The sequence below is a fragment of the Sprattus sprattus genome, assembly GCF_963457725.1.
Source record: "Sprattus sprattus genome assembly, chromosome: 7".
Taxonomy (NCBI): domain Eukaryota; kingdom Metazoa; phylum Chordata; class Actinopteri; order Clupeiformes; family Clupeidae; genus Sprattus; species Sprattus sprattus.
Genome location: NC_137926.1, coordinates 23,174,639 through 23,189,190, shown reverse-complemented (window position 1 = coordinate 23,189,190; position 14,552 = coordinate 23,174,639). Strand labels below are relative to the sequence as shown.

The following is a 14,552-nucleotide window of genomic DNA, read 5'->3' as shown; positions in this document are numbered from 1 at the left end:
TTGTGTGTGAGCCGGGGCATGTGTGTGTGTGTGTGTGTGTGTGTGTGTGTGTGTGTGTGTGTGTGTGTGTGTGTGTGTGTGTGTGTGTTTCTCTGATGCTACGCAGTGCACGGGGGAGCATGCTGAGTTAGGGGTGAGATCAGCAGCCATGATTCTCATAGCATGAATGGGAGGAAGTACACCATGTCAGCTCCCCTCTTCCCTCACAACATCCCCTTTTCCTGAGAGAGATAGAAGGGAGAGAAAGAGAGAGACTTACAGCAAGTGAGGAAGAGGGGGAGGAGAGAGTTTGTGTGTGTTTGAGTTTGTAGGGCTGTGTGTGTGTGAGAGAGAGAGAAAAAAAAGAGAGAGAGAGAGAGCATACTGAGGAAGTCTTAACTGAGGGAAAACGGTCTCTAATGGTAACAGACAGCAGTATAGAGATATGCTGTAAAAGCATACCACTGGAACAAAAACAGCAGGCACCACCGATATTATCCCTTTCCATACCAACATGTCCTTCAGATACACACTCACACACACCACACCACACCACAACACACACACACACACACACACACACACACACACACACACACACACACACACACACACACACACACACACACACACCTTTCCTGTCACTCTCTCTGCTTGAGTGTCCCAGCTATAGTCCAACTGGCCAACAAGTGCTCACCAGGGCTGCAACCCATATTGATATCCGACCTGTCCTTTGACCCTATAGAGGTTATGACTAAATATAAACTACATGTAACCATATTATTGCCCGAGTGTGTGTGTAGGGGGGATGGGGGTAGTTCTGGGTGAATGGAGAATCCTCTACATGTTTATCCCTTTTGTTCATCGACACTCGTTGTGATGGTCTTTAAGCCTGTTTACTGATTTCAAAGCCTAATCCCATATTAACACAATTTCCCTGTGACACAAGAGCCTCATGTCAAGTGGGGAGTGTGTGGGTCCAACAGATGCAAGCACACATATAAACACACACACACACACACACACAAACACACACACACACACACACACACACACACACACACACACACACACACACACACACATTTGTGAAGACACTGTCTAACCCGGTGGAAACTACATCTGTAAACCCCTGATCATTCCATTAAGCGCCATGGATTATGAGCTACATTTTGCTGTATATTCACAAAGCCTGAAATAAACAGCATTAGCGTATGTCATATTTCACTAGGCAGCGCAAAATCAACTTAATTGCATGTTACCACATTCGCCAATAAAACACAACCTATGTGCCATTTCCAATTTCCTGAGTTTTTGTAATCCCTGATTAATAGGCCTAACGAGTAGCTCCAGGATGATGAGTTTGCAGGAAGTGTCCTCGAATACCCCTCAGATAACTCACTCCCTTCCGGCTAACTCGGGCTCCATGCTCAAGCTTACGGTTATTGCCCTTCCTCTCCTGGAGCGAGTCCAAGTCAATGGAGTACCAGAGGGCACACCCTAAGCCCCTCCATCACCCTACTCCCCCATACAATAGTACAACTCCTGGTCTCTCCCATCCTGCTCTGTCTACAATGAGTGCAGACAGCTGCCTCCATCTCAACAGCGCACAGACAATCATCCATAGAAATCTGCCCTATTACCAGCACTGAGATCTTCACTCCAGGAGAGTCAGACTAGAGTCTTCTCTAAGCAGCCAGGGCCAGAGTCTATGTTCATCCCTGGGCACTGAGTGCACCAAGCAGAGATTATTTTCAAATGGCCTCACCATCACCATCATTAAAGCAGACGTAAGAGGTTTTAATCTGAATCTTTTCTCACATTTTCAAAGGATACACAGAACTACATAGTGCACATCCTGGATGGCTAATGGGAATGACACATGAGTTCATCTGTCCTTCTTATGACCATATACTAGGACTGGGCCTTACAGCCGAACACATGATCACAATATTTTTGTTCTTATATCGGTCTAGCTGTCCATTTAGTGATTGTGCCCAAAAAAAAGGTCCAGTGTTTTTACACAGTTCTGGCCCTGTAAATGATCAGTCAATTTCTATTTTATTTACAGTGACTAGGGCAGGTGCAGTCAATGCCGGTTTTTAACTCAATACAGGACCAATTTCGATCGTTAGCCTAAATAACTTTAGAACAAGTTTGGTCCCAAAAAAATATAAAAATTAGGGCCCAGGTTGAAAAATCCAGAAGTTTTCCACTAAAACAGATAGGGTTGCATTTACTGAGACCAATGTTTACAACTTTTGAGCTGCTACATGCGCTGCCATACTGGGAAAAACAACCTCTATTGAAGTCAACTGGAGTGGTGTTACTCAATATAGTTCTGGATAAAACAGGTTTGTTGCGTTCCTGGTCTCGTTCAAAACGGTTACACTCCGACAAAACTGTACTCTGATCTCGTCCAACTTTTAAAAACTGCTATACTGCCCCCCAATTTTTGAGCCAGGAGAAACTTCCACCCAATAAGAGAGCTATAAAGGGAGAACGAGTGTAGAGATAGAAAAAAACAAAGAGAGAGAGATGGAGGGAGTCAGAAAGAGAGAGAGAAAGAGAGAGAGAGAGAGGGCTCCCTGCGTGGGTCTTGTGTGGCCTGCTGTCAGCAGGAAGAGCAGGCATATGGAGCTCAATATGCTTTGTTTAATTAGCCGCTCTTTAATCTCACTGCGCCTCTCACATGTTCTATTGATCGCTCAAACAAGAGGCCACCATGTTTGCTTCCGGCAGGCAGGCAGGGCCACAGTGTTAAAGCCACACGAGGTGACCCTGTGTGTGTGTGTGTGTGTGTGTGTGTGTGTGTGTGTGTGTGTGTGTGTGTGTGTGTGTGTGTGTGTGTGTGTGTGTATGTGTGTGTACGTGTGTGCGTGTGTGTGTACGTGTGTGTGTGTGTCTGTGTGTTTGTACGTGTGTGTGTGTGTGTGTGTGTATGTGTGTGTGTTTTAGAACGGCTGCTGCGGCAAACTAGTTTAAGGCACGTGCGAGCGAATGACAGATAACTCTGTGCTCTTGAATCGCCTGGTCCATACAGCACACAGGCTTCACAGGTCAGAAGACAGCCCAATCTGGACATTCCACTCGTGTAACTGGGCCCTTATGGAGCTTGAGTGCCACCAAATGAGAGTTTTGTCATGCAGGCTTTAATTCAGTTTTCATTTTTGTTTTGGTTCGAGGGCAGATTCTTGGGCTGATAAGCTGGAAGCCAGAACAGCTCGCACACACACGCGCGCGCACACACACACACACACACACACACACACACACACACACACACACACACACACACACACACACACACACACACACACACACACACACACACACACACACACACACACACACACACACACACACACACACACACACACACACACACAAATAGGCATGGCAGTGAAGAGGAACAAAGTAGGGTTTTCATCCTCAGAAATTTGTCATGAGCGCAGGAATGGAACACCTATAAAAACAGCATTATAGTCTGAACGTGAGGGAGGGGACAGAAACATACTGTACCTAGTTAGGGCCTAATCGGGTTACAGCCCACACACACACACACACACACACACACACCAAAACATCCCAAAGTAAGGATGAAAAGGGACAGAGACCAATGATTCACCACACAGTTCTCAGACTAAGAGGACTATCTTGGTGTCCTGTAGGGCCGTATTTGACCTTTTACAGTGTGTGCTAGTGTTTACCTAGAATCCTTTACCCTACACAGACTACTGTCTGGCTTGGGCTTGGGCTTGACCAATTCCAAAACCAAGACCCAATCGTCTAATTGTTAAACGTCAAATTTCCCATTCCTCTGTTAAAACCAAAGGCCTGGGAAGGGAGTTAAAATCATCACAATGTTATGGCCTTCACCGACCACTCACTCAGGTCCACTGCAGGTGGCCATGAACAGTGAAGGGAGAACTGGTCAGACTTGGTTAGATTCTGCGCCTGCCCAGCTAGGTCTGAGTGGCCTAGGCCTGAGTGATGTAAGCCTGAGTAATCCAATTAGGCTGCAGACCTGGATGCCACTCCCTGCCAGAGAAAATCCCATATTCTGTGCATCTGTGGTTCTGTGTAGAGGGAGAACAGGCCCATCTTGTCCTTCCAGTTCTCTTTCATCATATCTTTCAAGTTGTCCCTCCCTCCCTCTCTCTCTCTCATTTCTTCCCATCCCGCATCAGCATGACATTTTCCTCAGCTCTAAGGCCTCTTAATGTGGACTCCTATTCCTATTGTGTCGCTGCCAAAAAAACAAAGTGACCCCATTGGAGTCACAGGAATAGCATGACTCAAGCTCGAGACTGTCAAGCATGATCATCCTTGCACCCCTGACTTCAGTCACTGCAGGCTGTCATCCTGCATCCTCCCAGAAAGTCTCAGGCCGGACGGAAGCTGCTGCGGCTGCTCCCGACACCAAGCGGGACGAAACGTGTCACCCACGCAGGAAAAGCCCCGGGAAGGAGAGACAGGGGTGGATAGAGGAGTGAAGGAAGGGATGAGAGTGCAGGATGGATGCAGACACCCAGAGGCCGTGCTCTGAGAAAACAAAAAGGATGCTTGACAGAATCGGTCTCCACACTTAACTGTGAGGGAGTCTGTCACACTGACACTCACAATAGACTTTCGTTCTCTAAGTCTCTATCTTGGATGATGATGGTGCTTTTTCTGGGATACTGTCTCCCTGCGATTACAGCTGAAAGTAGCCAGGAAGTCACAAACCGGCATGACACCAAAAACGGCTTAGCTTCCGTGGTGCTTGAGTAGAACAAGCCTCTTTCCATGTCAGAATCTCATTCAACTCGGACCGTTTAATCGCAGTGGTATTCCAACATGTCCTCTCTCTCTCTCTCTCTCTCTCTCAAAAGGCAGTTAACGTTAAGCGCTCAGGCAACTGATGGGCTTGTTCTCATCCACTGAAGCTCAAAATCGTCTGTTAACATGGACCGCAGGCTTTGGCAGGACAGGCCTCCACCGCCAGGAGTGAGAGAGAAAGAGAGAGACAGAAAGAGAGAGAGAGAGAGAGAGAGAGAGAGAGGGAGAGAGGGAGAGGGAGAGGGAGAGAGAAGGCAGCTGTGAATGAATGCGATACTGCCATCATGCAGGATCACTAATGCCCCCGGTGCTGAAGCAGACAACATTGGCAGAGGACGAGAGAGAGACTGCGAATAACGCACCTGCAACTGTCACCTCACAAAAGTGCAGTCAGGGCTTCTTCACGCACTGTTTAAAGATGACGTGACCCTCTCTGGACCCACTGCAGTATCACCCCGAGGTTGGAGTTGAAGCTTCAGCGAGCCCACTCTCGTCAGGGCAAAGCAGGTAGCACGGCGAGGATCATCTTGTTTGCTTTCTCCAGTGCTTTTAACTACAAGAGAAGCTTCAAAACATGCAGGTAGAAGCCTCCACAACCTCATGGATTATTGGCTACCTGACGGACAGACCACAGTTTGTGCGGCTGAGAGGATGCGTGTGCCTGAGCAGGTGGTTAGCAGCACGAGAGCGCCCCAGGGCACTGTACCTTTCCTCTACACCCAGTATACCTCAGACTTTCAATACAACTCTAAGTCCTGTCATCTGCAGGCATTTTCAGATGCATCCCAGTTGTGGGGCATGTCACTGGTGGACAGGGTGGAAAAACCACCTTCCACCAACCAGGGGCAGTAGAGTTCTTCACCCAACATGAACCCAGCCTGTCAAAAGAAATGTCGAACTGAATAAATGGTCTGACCGCCGGCCCCCATTTAGTGGAGAATCGAGTAAATTCTCTTAAGTGAGGAGTGAATGTGGACACATAAAAGGCAGCTGAGCAATCCCAGCTCAAGAATAATGGCCAGCAACACTCTGGGGGGTATTTAAATGCTGTACTGCTCAAAGAAAAGCAGCGACACAGTAGAGGAAAACGCCCCATAAAAAAACTGATAAGAGATTTTAATTAAACAACCACTCCTGATCAATATGTGCTTAAGACAAACAATGACCGGAGGGGTGGCGGCGGTGTGCAATTCCATGCTAAAATACTGAGAGAGAGAGAGAGAGAAGAGAGTCCACTGACATACAGGTTGACCTTGATGCCCTTACGTTGTCCTGGTGACAGGCACTATGTCATCACAAATCATAGGAGGACTGTTTTAATTACACAAACATAAATTCTAGAACTGACCAGTGGGAAGCCATTATCAGACTGCTCCTCCCCATTAGTTTGCCAAGGCTATGTCTCAATAACAGAGAGAATGAGCTTAAAAGTCACATTCTTTATTTTCAACAGTAGAGGAACATATTTTAGGACAAAGTTCAAAAATAAAGCATGCCATCTGTGAATCACTTTAGTCAGCATCTCCCCTCAAACAATCCCGCCCTACACACACACACACACACACACACACACACACACACACACACACACACACACACCATCCCCAACCCCCCCAGGAGTGACAATTTCCTTCCCCTTTGACCGTTTTCCTCCAGCTCTTTAAATAGGCCCTGGTGAGACATGATGTTTTTTGCCCTCATTGTCTCTGCGTTGCTTTTTTGCTCATGCTGCCATGTCCCTGTGGAGACTCGTGCTCTGTTCCAATCACTCAGCAAACACCTGCCACGAAACAAAACACAACGCACGTACACGCACACACAAAAACACACACACACAGAGGTTGTGGTGGAACTCAGTCACAGCACTTTGCCAGTTGGGCTAGGGACAACAACTCATTGGCAGCAGTCTTTCGAAGCTGACTGAATTTGCCTGATAATTAAACAACTACACAACTGGCATGCCTAAATCCTGCTTCCCTACACCAGCTGTGACACTTTGCTTGATAGGATGAGACGTTGACCTTTAAGACACACCACGATGCAGTTTTGTCCCAACGCACTTCTCAAAGTAATTAATGAATGAATGAATGATCACACACACACACACACACACAAAGTGGCCCCTTCATTAGCAAAGCATGCAAAGGCCAAAAGACAGCCTCTCATTCCATCGCAAAAGAAACACACACACACAAAAACAACACACACACACACACACACACACACACAGCCACTGGGCCTTTGGTGCTCATTGTGCGCCATAATCAGCACTCAACCACCAGATGACACGATCTGGACAGCAGCTCTGGGGGAAATGAGAAATCTTTGCCCAAAGTGATGCGGGGCTGAGCTCACACGATGAGAAGGCAGACCCAGGCGGAACACGCACGGAGCAACAACTCCCTGGCGACTCCCTGATGCCTCCACCCTCCAGCTCCGAAAGCTTGTGTGGGTCTACAGGGCAACAGAGTACATATTTGGCCAAGCACGCAAACGTCCAAGTGCATCATCATTGTTGACCAGCAAAAGCAAAACAACATGGGACTAAGCCCTGATGAAGTGATTCACAGTAAGCAAACTTCTTGAGCACTGAGAAAATAACACTTGGACCATCCTAACATGCCTACAAGATAGTACAGTTAATTACAGTTAATTATTACTTAATCGTACAAAACAATTCCCATGTTTAAATAATTAAAAGAACAATTATATCATAACATTTCATACAACCTAGCAATGAAAAAAGACAGCTTCTTGGTTCATGGCACAGTATAAGTCAAGCCTAAAAATGGCTTATTTGGGGTTTGCCGATCCACTCCCACTCTCTCCCACTGTCCCCCGAGTGGATCAGAGCAGGGAAGAAGCTCCGTCTCCAGATGTGATTGCAGATAGCCAGTGTAGGAGAGCAGCTTGTGATGTTCTGAGGACACACTGCTGCCTGCTACCAGCTACTGACCTGAGTGATCACAGAAACTCTGTGGAAATTTACTGCAGAAGGTCTGCAGAGAGAGTGTCAGCCAAACGAGCCAAGTCATTGTTTGAATGTGTGATGAACAGTAATTGCAAGCCCGCAAAACACTGCATCTCAGACATGCAGCCTAAGCAGCAGGCTCCTCGTAGGGGTTAGCCAGACTTCCCCACATCCAATAAATGTTATGTTAAATAGCGCATTGGCACCACCCCGATCATCATCATTCAGGATTCAAAAACGTTTAATTTGTGTACCCAATGAATGTGACTTTTCCCCACATCAAGACTCAAGTAATAACATGTGACATGGAAGAAGCTAAGCCTATATTTCATCAAAAGATGGACTGAATAACTGAGCTAGACAGATTAGTTCCTTTCAGGGTTTCAGATCAAACTTCTGAACTGGAAACCATGAGCAGCAACCTGAGAAACTCTGAGGATTAAACAAGCTGAAGAGTCTCACTTTCATTACACATCATCAGCCTTACACTGTGGTCAGTTACAGCTGCACTGGTGGAGAAGTTGTTATTTCCTGACAACTTCTGAAGGGAGTTTCAGAACACAATAGAGATGTTTCATGAGAAACTAACGATTAGACAGGTTGAGCTAAAGGGATCAAGCAGTGTTTTCTTTTAGCTGTTACCTCCTCCAGCTAAAAAAAACTAAACACAACAAAAAAAAAAAAAAATTGAAACATGAGGTGCATTCACTTCTAGGCCTAAATCTAGTCTTAACTGAGATGAAGGAAAGTTCTGAACAAACATCTGACCTTTATAGATACCTCCCTGCCTGATACTGTAAACCACTATGGCCCGACCACTGTCAAAAATCTGCAGTTTTGGCGCTGGAAGGCTAAGGCTAATTCAAGCTGTCTGACAGCTGCATGTAGCCATCCAGGCAGGTGTGCTGGTAGAAGCCACACTATGGGCAAGCACCTCCGTAACCTTGAGAAGTTCATAGCCTGGGGAAACTAGACATCAACAGCATCCGTTAGAGCCCTAATGGTGACAGCAGACCAGACATGCCTAGTTATTAGAGGGGGTGGAAAGAAGGCACTGCATTCAGTACAGACTGGGGCAAATTACTCAACCAAGCTTTAGCCCCAAAAGTAGTGGCCTAGAGAGCAGCTGGATGAAATGTAGCCTAATTGTCTGGCCTTAATTGAATCACCTCCGCATAATGAATGAAAAATGCCTTGGTCATGGGAGGAAAGGAGATGATTTAAAAGAGGCAAGTCACTTAGCCACTCACAGGCACATCAATTATTACTCTATCGAAATGCTGTGACGGTAAGAGACATCCCATTTCCATATGCAGTTCGAACTTTACACAATGCCTGCACTTAGAACTCCTTCATTTGCTTCTAGCCATTCTTTTTCCTCAATTACATGGGCCTCTCAATGATCTACTGCTATCTGAGCATGAAGCTGTGTTGACATGTTTGTCTCTGATAATAGAAGACCGGTTCAGGGGTTAATGTCTATACAGACAGATTGTGTTCATGCACTAACAGAACAGGAACAGGACAGAGTCTATACTAAGTCTATTACTGTAAAAAAAATTGTCAGAGGTCATTAGAATGCCTGGCACAGGAGTAAACACCCAAATATGGCACACAGAGACTGTGCTGTGCTAAAAGCATGTCAGTGTGTATCTCACCAGTTTTCAGAAAAGCATACAAGCTTGCATCTTCATCATCTCACATCTTCATTTTCAACTCATCAATGACTTGGCAGTCAATAACCTCGCCTTTTTCAACCTGTCACATCTAAGAGTGAGGACCAAACGAGAACACATTCACACATTAACCTGAAATGCAAAACATGTTTGACCTCCAGATGCTCTGACAAGACCCATCCTTACTTGTTTTGAACTTGTATTGTGAAGGCTTCAACGTTTAATGCAGTTTACACCGCATCAGAGGACCATTGTGATCTTCCCACACCAAAAGATCTCCATTGTTTGTAGTCAGTGCTATCCTGGCCACTCTTTAACTAATTACCATATCCTGCGTTCCTAACACCTGGTCGTTGGCTACAACATCTCCCATTGTCACAGAGAGAACTTAAGGATGTTTGCGAGTTTCAAGTTATGTGCAAATATATATGAATGTAGTATATTCATGTTTGGTCTTTAAATGATCCACTTTTGTGGGCAGCAGTCTGGTCATGGTTTCAGTGCGATATAAAGTAGCTACCTGTCATTGTTACATTATTTGAATAGAGTGTTCACTTAAGTTCTGCATATTAATCACCTTCCAGGACAGCTCTGTGCTATTCAGCAGGAATAAAAAACAACCAAACAGCTACTTGAGCCACAGGGCATGGACTTAAGACACGGGACAATACCATTGGATTGGTTGGTGTAAATGTATGGAAATGGTGGTTATGGTATTTAACGAACCATTTGAAGATATTTAGCCTCAAACTCCTTCCCGCTGATTTTCTCTATCTTTGTTGCTCTTCCTCTTCCTATCTTACTCACTCTATTTCTTTCTGTCTTTCTCTCTCAATTTCCACCTTATCTCTTCCCACTCCATCTCTTTATCTTATTCACTTATCCTGATTGGGATTTGTTTCTCTCATTTCGCCATTCAAGGGTATTTGGTTTAACTGGCATCCAACCTGTTTATTCAATTGTTATTTGCTTCTCCATTTGGGGTTTCACCTTACATTCGGCTTGGTTGATACTTGTAACATTTAAGCGTACCGTTTTTTGTAGTAATAAACTGCCCATTTATTTTAACTCATCGCGTGCCATGCCATTACTTTGCCAATATCTTATATAATGCTTGGTAATATTGGAGGGCTTTTAATAATTTCATGGAGTCGGATTCATCTTATTTTCCGCGATATTTACCACTCTAAAGCATTCTTCTGTCTGATAAAATTCAGACACGTTTAAGCCATACAGCCGGCCGTCTTGCACAGGTCATGAAGACTGTTAGCAGAGGTATCAGTTTGCTTATTGTGACTTTGGCAGAGCAACCGCCTAACCAGTGACTGACTTTAAATAAATGAACCTTCTAACTGCCCTGAACAGATGACATTGTAATTGACTTGCATTAACTTGTTTTAATTGTGTGTGTGTGTGTCTGTGTTCTGTCCGATTCTGGAGAAGGCCTTCTCAGATAGAGAGAGGGTATCACTGAATAGATCATGTCTCCCGGCCAACGAGATGACATGCAAAAGCGAAATGAAAAGTGACACGCCACAGCAATATTGAGAGAATCTGATTTATAAATAAGCAAGCCTGCGTAACGGTCTCCTACCACTACCAAATAAGTGTTTAAGCAACCTTGGTTAGGACATTTACTTTAGAACAGACTTGGAGTGAAAGAGAACGGGAGAACTGTCAAAGGTTCTATTCCACGAACAACTAGCTTACAGTACTGAAAGTGACATTAGGCTCTCGCAATCAGCTTGATTTGGGGAGTGAAGGGGTGGATGATTATGCACGACTCGTCGGTCACATTTAAGGCTACTTTGCGGCTGTCATCGCTGTCAGTGGCGAAATGTTGCCCGGATATAGGCTACTGCACCCAAACAACGCGTAGAAACCTGTCACTCAGAAATTACACTTACCCCATTAGCCAGTCCATGTTTACGGCCAAGGATAAATCCACGGAGCTGGACGCGACCCCTCGGATAGCCTACTTTATTCGGCCACCTCCAGTTATATCCTGGATCAAATCCCCTTCCTAGCAGCCACTGGTCTTTGACGTCGAGAAATTCTGGATACCCCCGTTAGTTACAGATTCAGGGCTCGGTTAACATGAGGACATGAGTGGTTCAGTACCGTTAATAGTTGGCTGTTCCACAAGCGGACTGCATTGACTTTGAGATGAAAGACGGTTGTGAACCGGGCAACGGTTAGCAAGAAAAGAAATTCAGCTCAATAATAGCGCTGCCGCGACAGCTTGCCAGTGGGTCGAACCTCCCTTACAAGTAACAGGGCTTGACGTGTCTCCTAGGATGCCGCTAGTCCGTGATCTGTCATGGACCCTAGCGTTGACTCTTGAGCCCCTACCGATGCAGTTACGGTCTACTCTACTGCTTCATGTAGGGAATCCGGAAGTAAACACAGAATCGACCCCCACCTTCGCTTCCGTGGATGTGTTCCGTCCCATAGAAGGCTCAGCATATAGGATTCATGGGATTTGTAGTTTAACGTCGACTGTTGCCCTGGTCCCTGGTGATGGTACTCAGGCCTATGTTGGTTTGGTTACAATTTAACGATGAAAATGTCTTTATTTTCGGTGATTAGTAGTAGGCCATGAAACAAAATCACGATTTGAGAGAATCGAGCAGCATAATAAAAACTATACAGGCTGCAGGACTATCCTATCTATGCCTTGGCTTTCATTCTGAAAATACTTTAGCCTACTTTGTAGCCTAGTTTTTTATTATCACCTCTGCAATTGCTGTTTGCTGCGCGTAAAATTCGCCGTTTTGTTGGGAACAGGCCTATTCAGTGTGTAGCTACAACGGGCATAACGGACAAATCCTGGTGGGCCTCCCTTTGATGGAAATAAATTCGCCCACCACCATGATTCAAACATCGAGACACCCACATTTTACCTGCAAAACAAGTGTGGATTACGCAGAAATTGCTGGCCCGATTTTCAAAAAACGTAGTGGAAAGGAGCTAGTAAGGAAGAAGCTAGTAAGATTTATTTTGAAACGGATCTGTCTCATTTAGTTTCGCTTTTGCCAACTTTGTTAAACATTTTTAAATGTATTTCATAAATCAGTTAAACTTAAATATTTAATCAGTTAACCATTTTAATGTTGTTTCATAAGAGCTTGTGCTCTGATCATATTATAAGTTGGCTATAAACTAATCTCCAAATAGGTTAGTTAAGGTTTCACCTCTGTTTTTTACCCTCAACCCTGATTTGACAAATATTTCATGGGCGCAACTCACATAGCCTACTCAGCTCTGCTGCTCATCCCCCAAATGCATGTTCCTTACAAATGAGGCACCATTTAAAAGGGAAATAATCAGGCTTTCCACAGTATATGATTTATTGCAAAGAAGCATTGTTAAAACAAAGAAATAATCTACCAAACACAAATGTCCTTACTTTTTGTGCTATGTTTATGTGGCTGAAACTCTGAGGGCCCCAGGGGGGCCTGCCCAACTCTTTGGGAACCACTAAGTAGGTTACAGGCTTCTATGCTGTAAGAGCACTGCTATACTTAATTTAACCAGTAGTTGGTTGTTTAGGGTTTTTATTACGTCTTTTCGCCCTCAACCACAACCCCTTGCTGTAACTCCACGCCCCCTGGGGACTCGCCCCAGACTTTGGGAACCACTTTTTTTTAGATGACTCTATTCAGTTATACTCCCTTGCGGACGTGCATTGCATTAGCCTTTGGATATGGGGATTTTGGGACTTCTTTTAATGTCCATGCTCAGGCTGGACCCATGGTGTCCACAGTAAAGGAGAGCAGGACATTCCTTAATGTTGCAACATCAAAGGGAGGAGTTGAGAAGAATAAAACTCACTCATAGAAGCTAGAGTAGCGGGAAACCTTTGTAGGACATGGTAAAACATCATATGAATTTGGGGGTGTGCTGTTGAATGTCTTTGGAGCCAATCATATCAACAGAAATTCTGACATGTGTTCTGATGGCAAGCCACTTAGGCCATCATTTGTCCAACACACATCAATGCATGTTATAGAAATATTTAAACTGTAAAACTGTCCTTGTAAATGATTAAATATGTCGTTTGGCATTATTAAAAGCAATCATTTATGTGGTCCTGATGTTTTGATGAATGAATTCATTGTATTCCGGTCTGTGTGGTGTTGAGCATACTTGTATAGACTAGACATAGCCATTTGTTAAATGATCCCCTACCTACGCAATGCCCTTCTTTGTGCGTGTGATAACCTGAGGTGCGCATCCATCAAATTAGGGCCCTTAGGCTGCTAGGACTAAATGCAGGCCGCATTTCTGGAAACAGCCCAAGGCAAAGTGAAGCTGTAGCCAGCATGCTGACAAGGATCTTTGCTAAGAGCAGGTTTCGAGTGATGCAGAGCAGACAAGGTCATTTCCTGAAAACCATCACCTGGCTGTGGCCTTCGAGAATCAGATCAATACAGATATAGAATACATTAAACGAAGGGAGTGCTCCCGGCTCCAGCGCGCTCCCGTTTTGACCTTCACTACACAGGAATCAGATTCCCATCGACTTTCCTTGGACCAATAGTATGCGCAAGGAATATTGCTTGCTATTCCAGAAAGTTCTCTGAGATATAGAGTAGCCTATGGTGGGAAGTTGAGCAGTACACTCTAGCAGTAGGCAATAACCCTGTACATATTGGTACTATGGGGGGAGAACATTTTGAAATGGAAACAGTAGATGGCAGTGTTTCACCTATTATCAGGGCATCACAGAGCTTGAAATTGAGTGCATGTACAATGGTTTAATAAATTCAGTTATGCTGCAGTTATGCAGCAGTTATGCAGCAGTTATACAGTTATATGTAATGTGCCAACATGTTTACCCATTTAAGCAGTTACATAATGGGTACAATTAGAAATATCTGGGCAATGATTAGAACTACAATGAGTAAATCTACTTAATTAAATCTACTCATTCGAAAATTACAGTTTAGGCGGTGTGTTCTCACAGAGTTTTACTAAATAGACTTATAACTAATTAGATTACTGATTAATGTTTCAAAATGATATTGGCGGCAGAAACTTCATCTGGTGTTAAAAATCTGATTCATTCTTGGTCTTGTGTGGTTGTCTGGTTTGGAACTGGG

General features: G+C 44.7%; 1 protein-coding gene across 1 annotated transcript in view; it reads right to left on the bottom strand.

Moving 5' to 3' along the window:
• The window catches only part of LOC308367702 (MOB kinase activator 2-like), a 48,844-nt gene extending 37,055 nt beyond the window's left edge, over positions 1-11,789 (bottom strand). The window contains exon 1 of the mRNA XM_080841692.1: positions 11,355-11,789. Coding sequence (XP_080697818.1) covers positions 11,355-11,371 — 17 coding nt within the window. The 5' untranslated portion in view covers positions 11,372-11,789. The remainder of the gene's footprint in view (positions 1-11,354) is intronic.
• Between the last annotated feature and the right edge of the window lie 2,763 nt (positions 11,790-14,552).